The 12,257-nt window shown below is 41.7% G+C and overlaps 1 protein-coding gene across 1 annotated transcript; it reads left to right on the top strand.

Annotated features, from left to right (window-relative positions):
* The first annotated feature begins 5,292 nt into the window (after positions 1-5,292).
* On the top strand, positions 5,293-11,918 carry LOC124020341 (specifically androgen-regulated gene protein-like). The gene is made up of 4 exons (XM_046335669.1): positions 5,293-5,389; positions 8,126-8,280; positions 8,540-8,735; positions 9,916-11,918. Exons 2-4 carry the CDS (start codon positions 8,176-8,178, stop codon positions 11,103-11,105), a joined length of 1,491 nt encoding a protein of 496 aa, XP_046191625.1. The 5' UTR covers positions 5,293-5,389; positions 8,126-8,175; the 3' UTR covers positions 11,106-11,918.
* Positions 11,919-12,257: the final 339 nt, after the last annotated feature.

Below are 12,257 nucleotides of genomic sequence, written 5' to 3'. Positions count from 1 at the left end.
GCCTGCTCGCCTCCCTACCACTGAGGAAGTACAGTTCCCGCTCAGCCCAGTCAAAACTGTTCGCTGCTCTGGCTCCCCAATGGTGGAACAAACTCCCTCACGACGCCAGGACAGCGGAGTCAATCACCACCTTCCGGAGACACCTGAAACCCCACCTCTTTAAGGAATACCTAGGATAGGATAAAGTAATCCTTCTCACCCCCCCTCCCCCCTTAAAATATTTAGATGCACTATTGTAAAGTGGCTGTTCCACTGGATGTCATAAGGTGAATGCACCAATTTGTAAGTCGCTCTGGATAAGAGCGTCTGCTAAATGACTTAAATGTAAAATGTAAATGTATAGTAGATATAATTAATCCATGCAGTCTGTCTTGCATCCACTATGGCTGGACCTATAATTAGGTAGTAAGTGCCAGAGTCCGTCATTCCTACCCAAGGCCTGAAACTCATGAGGAACCCCCCACTGGCACCCCCAACAGATTAGTGTGTATGTCAACTACATCCTCCGTCCATGGAGCACTACGTCTATGTCTCCCATGGGATGGAATGTTTTCAGGCCCCCTGGATACAGAACCCAACAGCCGTTCAGCAGCAACATCAACAATGGTCAGTGGAATTATCAGACTGGTCAGAGCACACGTACCTTGTCAGTCTCCTCTAATTAAGGGTCTCAGTATTCTTTTGGGTCCACATATCCACCACACATCGGCCAGACCACTAGTTTGGTTTAGGCCTGCAACTGCCCAAGTGGCATTGATGGTCATGTTACTACTGCAATCAGCTTCAGGCAATCTCCCATAGTCTATGCCATTACCTGTACCTGTGATGCAACTGTAATTGCCCCCATATGCCTTAACACCCCAAGGGGCTCGATGGGGAGGTATTGTAGGAAACAAGGCTCAAAGAGGAACAGAGGGTTGAATTGGGTTTAACCTGGTAAAAACTTCTCAGAATACATAACCACCCCTCTCCTTCTCCTATAGCAAATGGGTGTGTAGCCAGAACAGGTCTAGCATGACCACATATAATGCAGTCCTTTCTTTTCAGGGTCTTAGTTGGATACCTCATAAGACAGCCACAAATTGTCCCTACCATCAAAACCAGTCTCAGTGCCTAATTGATCAATAGCTGAATAGTCTAACGTTAATTACCTCGTTCCAGGGGTGGTAGAGGAGTGTGTCTGGCTCTGGTTCGTCTGGGACCTCTGTGGTTTTGGCAGCACCTTCATAGAAAACACACCCATCGTGTCTGTCCTGGTCCTTTGTAGTCCGAGGGTGTAAGTGCCTGCATCAGAGAGCTTAATAGTTTTGATGGTTAGTAGGATTTCATCACCTTTACAGAGTTCAACAGTGCTCCCAGGTTTCCCTCATATCATGGAAAACCTATCCACCTTTGTGGGATCCCCTATGCTATAAGGATACCCACTTCTCCAATCCCAGAACTGTCCCAAGTTGGTTATCATGTAATTCCCATATGGACACCCTCCCCCATTACAGAGGTACTCCTGTACACAGGTGTTAAAACCAAACACAAATATCTCAATTTTTTCCCTGCCCTGTTGGCTCAAAATATGTCCCAAATACTTAACATGAGTCTACCATAATTAAAACTTATCCTAGCTCAGTTTCACACCACATTCATCAGAGAAAATATAATGACACTATAATGTAAATTTCACTGCCTTTTTGTATTAAATTACCTTAATATCAGTATTACAAATTACCCTAGATTCTCCATCCAAATGGCTTTCCAATGAGGCTGATCAGACCACAAAGGAAAGTTACAATGGAGGTCATAAGTCATACCACCCCTTCCAAAGAAGTGTTTCTTACTATATTAAACAACATTCCTTTATCAAAATATTTCACCTATTTAATTAAGACTCAGAAAATAAAAACGTATAATATTTCATATGTGAGTGTACCCCTTTAAGATATCATGTCTATATGTGAGTGTACCCCTTTAAGATATCATGTCTATATGTGAGTGTACCCCTTTAAGATATCATGTCTCTGGGAAAATTGAAATGTACTCCCTCCAATCATTAGTTTTAAATTTACTCGATGTTTCATGTAACTCATTCAATCTTTCTCCAAATTGTCATTAGACACACACAACTGTGAAAAACGTACACTGTCCCTTTAACATAAAATAAACTCAGCCTGCAATCCACTTTGCGGGCCTTTCATTGTTCCCCATGATGCAAAACCTATAAATATTTGACTTACAATCCGAATGAATTTTAGTCTATGTCACCAGTATTTAACCAGGTTCCCTGTCGACTGGGAGCCCGTTGGGCACGGCAATACTGTCCTCTTCTATCCATCGTCTGTAGAATTTCTCCTTTCTTTCTCCAATCTTTTCCTCCATTGGCCTCTAATGCTGATTTCAATGTTTTCAACACATTCTCTGCCTCCTGGTTAGCCATTGTCTAATGTATTTCAATTACTTGTTTAATTTGAATACAATATAAATTATCAGGTTCAATTGTGTGCTGCCTTAGAATGTGTCCCAATCTAGCCACTGTCTAGTAAACACCGTGCACTTCTCCTTTACCGTTTCAAAACATAACCTAGGTCTCACACCTGTTATTTACCCGAAGGTCATACAAACTTGGTATTAGTACATCAACATAATACCTAATGTACCACAATCATAAGGTTCGACTCCCTCAAACCTTACAAATATACGTCAGTTCGAATCACTCCAACCTGCAAACATATACGGTTGAATCACTCCAACCTGCAAACATATACGGTTGAATCACTCCTACCTGCAAACATATACGGTTGAATCACTCCTACCTGCTAACATATACGGTTGAATCACTCCTACCTGCAAACATATACGGTTGAATCACTCAAACATATACGGTTGAATCACTCCAACCTGCAAACATATACGGTTGAATCACTCAAACCTTACAAGCATACGTCAGTTCGAATCACTCAATTTAAATAATAAAAATGCAGTTATTTATCCTCCCTTACTCTTATGCAATATAACCAGGTACTATAACCCTTATAAGGATCGATAAACCTTTCATTCAAACTTGATACCAGCTACAACTGAAATATCTAATTTACCACATACAGTGGGGCAAAAAAGTATTTAGTCAGCCACCAATTGTGCAAGTTATCCCACTTAAAAAGATGAGAGGTCTATAATTTTCATCATAGGTACACTTCAACTGTGACAGACAAAATTAGTAGAAAAAAATCCAGAAAATCACATTGTAGGATTTTTAATGAATTTATTTGCAAATTATGGTGGAAAATAAGTATTTGGTCCCCTACAAACAAGCAAGATTTCTGGCTCTCACAGACCTGTAACTTCTTCTTTAAGAGGCTCCTCTGTCCTCCACTCGTTACCTGTATTAGTGGCACCTGTTTGAACTTGTTATCAGTATAAAAGACACCTGTCCACAACCTCAAACAGTCACACTCCAAACTCCACTATGGCCAAGACCAAAGAGCTGTCAAAGGACACCAGAAACAAAATTGTAGACCTACACCAGGCTGGGAAGACTGAATCTGCAATAGGTAAGCAGTTTGGTTTGAAGAAATCAACTGTGGGAGCAATTATTAGGAAATGGAAGACATACAAGACCAATGATAATCTCCCTCGATCTGGGGCTCCACGCATGATCTCACTCCGTGGGGTCAAAATGATCACAAGAACGGTGAGCAAAAATCCCAGACCACATGGGGGGACCTAGTGAATGATCTGCAGAGAGCTGGAACCAAAGTAACAAAGCCTATCATCAGCTAGGGCATTGAAGATGAAACGTGGCTGGGTCTTTCAGCATGACAATGATCCCAAACACACCGCCCGGGCAACGAAGGAGTGGCCAGTCTCCAGGTCTCAACCTCATAGAAAATCTTTGGAGGGAGTTGAAAGTCCGTGTTGCCCAGCAACAGCCCCAAAACATCACTGCTCTAGAGGAGATCTGCATGGAGGAATGGGCCAAAATACCAGCAACAGTGTGTGAAAACCTTGTGAAGACTTACAGAAAACGTTTGACCTCTGTCATTGCCAACAAAGGGTATATAACAAAGTATTGAGATAAACTTTTGTTATTGACCAAATACTTATTTTCCACCATAATTTGCAAATAAATTCATTAAAAATCCTACAATGTGATTTTCTGTTTTTTAAATGTATTTTGTCTGTCATAGTTGAAGTGTCCCTATGATGAAAATTACAGGCCTCTCTCATCTTTTTAAGTGGGAGAACATGCACAATTGGTGACTGACTAAATACTTTTTTGCCCCACTGTATGCTTCAGCAACCATCCAATGTAACACAGGTCTTTTTAATTTGTTGGCCTGCAAATTCTATCCGTAGATCATTCACTCTGATACAGCGCGCCCACTTATATCCCAGTGTTACTGAACTCACTCTAAATTTACCCAAAGTAAATATCCATTTATACTAGAAAACTTTCCTCATGCATACCAGTACACAGCATTCATTGTTACATTGCGATCCTGCTCACACACACACTAGTGAATTCCTTTAACCAATCCGATTCACCGTCATTCAAACAACTGGGTACGCGTTACACCAACCGACCCATTTAGTACATTACATTCGTTGTTATACCATAAGAGCGATCGATCAGTTCAAAATTGCATTTACCACTATGTATTCCTCATGATCCTTTAACAATATAAATTAATAGAATTTGGTTACTTACATCAAACAGGTGTCTCACAAAACTAAATTCAGCTATGTTGCATAACACATCCACACAAGCCAACAGCAGATAATATTCAATCACATATATGGTAACGGGCATAACACAGAATCCTCATAATAACTAATTGGTATTATTCGTAGATCAGTCAGTCCTTTACAAAACCAATAATTACATACGGGTTAGATCCTCTCGAATTTGGCAATTGAACTAACAAGACCAGCCTCGATGAATCTATGGAAGACACACCAGTTAAGTAGACCAGAACTGACTATTTTTTTTCAACGGTAAACGGCCTCAGTTAACTTCATTTATCCACCATCTTTGGTAGACCTACAACTAAACTGGCTGCATTTAGACAGGCAACAACAATTATTATTATTATTTATTTATTTTTACAATAATTGGTCTACACTAATTGGTATTTTACACTAATTGGTCTAAAAGACCAATATCAGAATTGGGTTGCCTGTCTAAACGCAGCCATAGATGTGCAGCTTGAACGAAGCCTTAACGGCTAGGTGTACTGTGCTCTGATTGGTTAATACTGTGTGGCACATGGTATATTTTCACCTGTAGTAGCGAAGTTCTGAACAGAAGCGCGAACCGAACAGGCAACAGGTCAGATGGACTAGACCTGCGCGATTAAAGGAATGTGGTGTTACTAAGCACAAGCCTGTAAAATTACAGGTAAGCGAAATTATAAAACAATAGTGAATAGATTACTTGTATATTTTATTTGATATTAAACTGAATGATTCTTGAAATTAAAACAAATGTATAGCCTTCATATTTTGCTGTAAACTATTTGCATGGCTACTGTATTTTGCCAAGAATGTATGGCTACTGTTAATAAGACACAATACCATCATTTACTCATATGAGCTATATCCTCATTACAATTGCCTTTGTTAAAACATAACTGAAATAGTCCTATGGGAGTGGCAAGATCAGAAAAATACTTTGACCCTGGTGTTGAATATCAGCTAGCAAATCTTAACCTGCCTTATGACAATGAAGTGTTATTGCCCATGTTATTGCCCCCAGCTTATGTGTATGTCTGAACAATTCCTGCAACAATGTTTACAGTGCAGTTTGTCCTAAATGGATTGGGAATGACACATTTGTTTTTCATTGTGTGTCAGGTGACCCACCATCAAAGTCATACTTCTATGTCAGAAGTGGTGAGCTGAAGTAATGACTAACTAGATGATCTGTGGTCTGTCATTCTGAGGAAATGTCAGCAGGTTTTTACCCCACCGACACAATAGCTATTAAAGCTTTGTACACGCAGTACAGCAACTGAATATACTGTGTGGTGATAACCTGCATAGATTTATTTTCCCTTCTTGTGAACCCTCAAACAATATTTTCCAAGACTTTGCATTCAGCCATAGAGCAGGCGTGTCACACACATTGGCATGCTTGGGGTATGAGGGTTCAAGTATTTTGTCTCTCTTAGTTAAACATCTGTGAAATACATAGTACAAGTACAAGACACAATGGAGGTTATTAATTAATATATTTGTATTTAATATATTAAGCGCTTGGGACTGGAAGGTTCTATCTGCAAAAAGCAGATTCTGAGATAAGATAATTGACTTAAAAGTGGCGGCCGGTAGCCTAGCAGTTAGAGCCAGTAACCGAATGGTTTCTGGTTCAAATACCCGAGTTGACAAGATGAAAAATCGATCGATGTGCCATTGAGCAAGGCACTTAAACAATAATTTGCTCCAGGGGTGCCATACTTCTATGGCTGACCCTGTAAAACAACACATTTCAGTACACCTATCCGGTGTATGTGAGAAAAAATATTTTTGCCAGTAAAGTAACTGAGTGGTTAAAAGTGTTGGGCCAGTAACCGCAAGGCTGCTGGTTCAAATCCCCTAGCTGACTAGGTGAAAAAAGTCTGTGCCTTGAGCAAGGCGCTTAACCCTAATTGTTCCTGTATGTTGCTCTGGATGAGAGTGTCTGCTAAATGACGTAAATGTAAACGGTTCTGTATCCTCATCGGTTTGAATGGTGTCAGCAATTTTTATATTGTATTTCTTTGAATTTAACATGAATTGGGGTATTTACAGTATCATATAGGTGACAAATATGCAGGTAGAATCTTAAGTCCTAATCTCTCGATATTGTGCATATCTCACATCTAGTGAATCATACATTGGAACATGCTATACAGTAGGAGACTGATAACCACTGATAAGGCATTTTATTACTTTTCTATCCAGTATCGACTGTATTGTTATTCCCCTTTAGAACACTTGTCTTTTGAACCAGAATAGATGGTGTTGTGTACTATCCATTGTCTGAATGACCTGCTACTGCCCTGCTATTTGCATGAGATCAGTCTAGATTGTGCCAGGCTGAAAGACAACAAACGTTATCACGAACTTCACATTCAAATTCAGAGCTCAAGAGCTGAAGATTGCAGGTTGGATGTATACTTTACATAAATGCTTGTGGATAGGGGACTTAACTTCCACAGGGAAATGGCCTGGTCAGGATGGAGCACTGTAATGTGACAATGCCTCAGCAGTGAACAGAACAGGACTGCTATTGCGTATACTGACCTACTTAGTAGCCCCACTCAGGTGTTGAAACCAGAGTAGAGGCATTTCTTATAAATCAGGTATTACTTTATTATGGTCTCAGTCACAACACCACAAGAGCTACTTCAATATAATATTTTAGGTTTTTATCTCACATTTGTTTGTTAGTTGTGCATTCATTCACACAATATGGAAAAAGGTGTGAAGAGGGATGTTCAACAACATCGTTACCTACATTATTCTACATTTTTCAAAGACATACAGGAGAGGCTACTCTATCTATACTCTATCTATACCAACAGGTATATGGTTAAGTAGGATGCAACGTTAAGGAGGGATATCATTTGTATTGTCTATCATTCTCGCTGAAATTGATCCTGCTGAAGGAGATTAGAGTAGCGTGCTGTAATCTGTGGCCAGGAGAGTAGTTAGCTAAGATATCACACAGAACATTACTTAGCTACGATACCTTGTTATTCTCCACTAGATCTGCTACCCATTCATCGGGTCTAGGATAGGATAAGTAATCCCTCTCACCCCCCCCTTTAAGATTTAGATGCACTATTGTAAAGTGACTGTTCCACTGGATGTCATAAGGTGAATGCACCAATTTGTAAGTCGCTCTGGATAAGAGCGTCTGCTAAATGACTTAAATGTAAATGTAAATGTAAATGTCTGTGTGAATCTGACTGTCATATAAAAAGGTTTAGAAAAGTGTGTGTGTGTGGAATCAAATTATATTTGATTAGCTAAGTTTTATTTGTGGACAATTAGAAATAGTAATTAGAAATAGTAACGAGTGATATATAAGTTCCAAGTTTAGTTAATGATTTTATTCATACATTAAGTTGTTTGTATTTATTTTTGACAGGAAAATAACTTATTTTATTACCTTGGACTTGAGAAACTTTCATCTTTACAATGCCAAAGAGTGACACATGGCCCGGTGGTGTCACCATAGAGACGATCACTGGCATGGACAGTGCGGGCAGCTGTGACAGTGTTTTCAGTATGAACTCTGGATTTGTAAGTACATTTGGTCATCCTCACATTTCTCAAGTTGTATTTCTGAACCTGCATAGGAAAGCAAGCTGTCCCAACAAGAAATAGATTTTGTGACAAATGACTGCATCTCAGAATGAACTGAATTGACAATAGCTTCAGGGATTTGTGGGGGACAGTTTGACATTTTGGCAATGAAGCCCCTTTTTCTACTCACTCAGAGTCAGATGAACTCATGGCAACGATTTGTTTGTCTTTTAAGTTGGTCTGGTGTGTCTTACAGAGTGACAATAGCCTCAAGCACCTGTCTGCTGAGGAGAGGGCATGTCTCATGTTCTTGGAGGAGACCATAGAGTCCCTAGAGACTGAGGAGGACAATGGACTGTCCAATGATGAGCCTGACTGCCTGCCCACCACCGGCAACGTGGCCACCAAGATGGCCCACCTGTCTGCCTCCATGGGCCAAAACAAGCTCAACAGTGAGTGACCTGCCCAGGAGGGAATTACATCCTCTTAAATATCAACATACTGTATTTTAGTGGTGTGCATTCATGGATGCCAAAGGAAGCCAGTCTTTCCTAAAAAATTCACCAAGAAAAAGATCTACAATTATCTATCTTTCATCTCTCTGTGTTTTCATAATTGCCCTTTAATTCGGAAGAGGCTGAATGTACACTATATATACAAAAGTATGTGGACACCACTTCATATTAGTAGATTCGGCTATTTCAGCCACACCCATTGCTGACAGGTGTATAACGTTGAGCACACAGCCATGCAACCTTCATAGGTTGACTTTCAACGTGGCACTGTCATAGGATGCCACCTTTCCAACAAGTCAGTTTGTCAAATTTCTACCCTGCTAGAGCTGCCCCAGTCAACTGTAATTAATTTTATTGTGAAGTGGAAACATCTAGGAGCAACAACGGCTCAGCCACGAAGTGGTAGGCCACACAAGCTCAAAAAACAGGACCACCGAGTGCTGACGTCCATAGTGGGTAAAAATTGTCTGTTCAAGTTTGCAAGACTAACTACCGAGTAACAAACTGCCTCTGGAAGCAATGTCAGCACAAGAACTGTTGGTCAGGATGAAATGGGTTTCCATGGTCGAGCAGCCGCACACAAGCCTAAGATCACCATGTGCTATGCCAAGCGTCGGCTGGAGTGATGTAAGGCTTTGGCGGATGCCAGGAGAGCGCTGCCTGCCCCAAAGCATAGTGCCAACTGTAAAGTTTGGTGGATGAGGAATAATGGTCTGGGGATGCTTTTCCTGATTCTGGTTAGGCCCCTTAGTGGCAGTGAAGAGAAATCTTCACGTTACAGCATACAATGACATTCTAGATGATTCTGTGCTTCCAACTTTGTGGCAACAGTTTGGGGAAGGCCCTTTAAGAGTGGAGGCTGTTATAGCAGCAAAGGGGGACCAACTCCATATTAGTAATCATGATTTTGGAATGAGATGTTCAACGAGCCGGTCCCTAGGCAAATTAGCTAACAGGTTATAGAGCAAACAACACAATTATCACAACACACAGGTTGTGATATGGCTTTTTGTCCTGGCTTCCATAGTGATTTTTACCCACGCACCGCTACTGTAGTACATTCATCCATTTCAGCAGGGGAAAAAAGCATCTAATGATAATTTTGTTTGTCTTTTAGATGTATCAAAATATCCCAGTGATGAGTACGGTTACCTGGTTCCTACTCCGTTCATCCTGGCCAACAGCACCTCCTGCATCCTGTCCAAGCCCAGGCCAGGAATACCCCCAAATAATGAGAACTCTCACCCAAAGCCCCAGGTCATTGCCTTGGACAACACGCCATCTCAGAGCCATCACCCTTGTGTACCCCCTGAGGTCAATGTTGTGGTGATACCCCCTCCATCAAAGCCCAAAGACTACCCTTGTCAGAGACCACCCCCTTCACCCAGGGGCCCTCTGTCCTATGAGGCCCTAGTGCAGCTGAGGAAGAGTGCGTCCATGAAGAGACCCCTTCAAAGTGCCACAGCTGAGACCAGAGACTGGAACAGGCAGCCCTCTTCATCAGCCGTTCCCATTGACCTGCACGATGGGAGCACACCTAGAGACCCGTCAGTCACCCCAGCCCAGGTCACACTCCCCCAAGAGCCCAGCAAGCAGAATGGCAGTCCTCCAGTAGTGTTCCCAAAACCCCCCAAAATACCCTCCCACATTGCCCTGAATACCCAAAAGGTTACAGCCAACCCCACCACAGACTCCAGTGCCCCTTCCTTGAGCTCATCACCCACTGACAGGCATTTGTCGGACTCCCAAAAGGTGCGAAAAGAGGCCCTGCAGAAGCTGGGGCTCCTGAGAGACAATAATGAGTCCCAACCTAACTCTGTTATGCCACTGTGCTCCTCCAAATTTCACTCCACCTGTGACCCAACTTCAGCCAGTGTGGGAGTTAAAGCTCAACCCCACGGTAACTCAACAAGAAGCCAGCCCTCATCCACCTCCCAAGGACCCAGAGAACCTAGCAGCAGGCCGGTACAAAGCAGCAGCTTCCTACATCGCTCTAGGAGTGAGGAGCAGCCCCCCATACCGCCCTCACACCTGACCAAACCCAGTGGGGTCAAAGCTGTCACCCTAGAGCGTTCTGAGGTGGGGCTTGGGACCTACGTGGCCGACCACCGGAAACCTCCCCAGGGTGGACGTTGCACCCCACCTGCTCCCACCAAAGCCCCAGAGCAGGAGAAAACAACCCTCGCTGCCCAGCCAGTGTCCACCCACAAGACCCCGCACTGCCCGGGCTTCAGTGTGGTGATGGTGCCCAGCATGGGAGAAGACAGACGAGAGGCTCTTAGGAAGCTGGGGCTGCTGAAAGACTAGGCCTGGAGAGAAGGTATCTCTTCCCAGTGGTTGAATGGATACATAAAAGGGGTATCAAATGGAACAGACTTCCACCACCGTAGGCAGAGAAGCAGCATAAAGAGGGAATTGAATGGATTTCTGTAAATATTTTTTAGCACTGAACGTGCTGGTTTATCAGGAAAATACCTTCTTTCTTCCTTTTCTGTCTGTAAAACCTCTTACTGCAGTTTAGTTTTCATGTCAGTTGTTTGTTAACATGATATTTGCAAATTGTTTTTAAAGGATTTTGCTGTTACAGAATCAGTCACTGCACACTTATACAGTAGATCAGAGGAATGAATGCAACGGGCTTATTCAGAGAGGTTGGGTTAAATGCGGAAGACACATTTCAGTTGAATGCATTCAGTTGTACAACTGACTGGGTATTCCCTTTTCCTATTCATCATATTTTTGGTATAATTGCTGTGTAACAGACTGCGTTCATGGTATGCTTGAGATGAGAACATGTATTTGACCATACATATTTTGTCTTCTCTAATGCATATTTGTTTTTGGTCCATATCTCTAAAGGCCATACATGCAATTGTGTTAGGGCCCACTGTACCTTTGAGAGGACATTCTGGGCTTTTCAATGATATTACTTGTGGGGGTGTGACTTGATTTTTTTTTCTGCCTGGTTCTTCAAAAATGGCAACCATCACAATTAGCACATTTTATAGTAAGGGTAGCATTTTTGTGATTTTGATATTCAAATAGTTTCTAATAGGTAAATTTCTTCACATTAAATAAGATATTGTTAATAAAGTGGACGTCAAGATGTGCTGTTTTTCACGTACTGTCCCCATTTACTGTAATGTTTTTTTGTTTTTTTAAATTGACTATAAACAGAGTCCCAAAGAAACATTTATTCACCCAAAACACCTTTCCACCTGCCTTACCTTTCTCCCCCTCCTCTCTTACAGACTACTCATTTTACACATGCCACTTTTGCAATGAGAAAGCCTACTCAGCTATCTGTGTGTTATCAGATTATCTTGGACTGCACCTCTATGAACTTGTCCTACTGAACAAACCGACCAGTGCTTTCTTTTCTGTGCTGGTCATTCTTGATGTCCAAAGAAATCTTTCTTTTCATTTAACGGTATAAGAGAAAGGTCAGTATTTTATATA

The sequence above is a fragment of the Oncorhynchus gorbuscha genome, linkage group LG03 (genome assembly GCF_021184085.1).
Source record: "Oncorhynchus gorbuscha isolate QuinsamMale2020 ecotype Even-year linkage group LG03, OgorEven_v1.0, whole genome shotgun sequence".
Lineage (NCBI taxonomy): Eukaryota > Metazoa > Chordata > Actinopteri > Salmoniformes > Salmonidae > Oncorhynchus > Oncorhynchus gorbuscha.
Note: the sequence above shows the minus strand (reverse complement) of the source record. Positions and strands in the feature narration are given on the sequence as shown.

What these genes read in the sequence shown, in the direction of transcription:
- LOC124020341 (XM_046335669.1), top strand. Translation starts at nt 8,176, where the DNA reads ATGCCAAAGAGTGACACATGGCCCGGTGGTGTCACCATAGAGACGATC. An exon ending in TCAGTATGAACTCTGGATTT is followed by an intron (nt 8,281 to 8,539) that starts GTAAGTACATTT and finishes TGTGTCTTACAG; the next exon opens with AGTGACAATAGCCTCAAGCA. An exon ending in GGGCCAAAACAAGCTCAACA is followed by an intron (nt 8,736 to 9,915) that starts GTGAGTGACCTG and finishes TTTGTCTTTTAG; the next exon opens with ATGTATCAAAATATCCCAGT.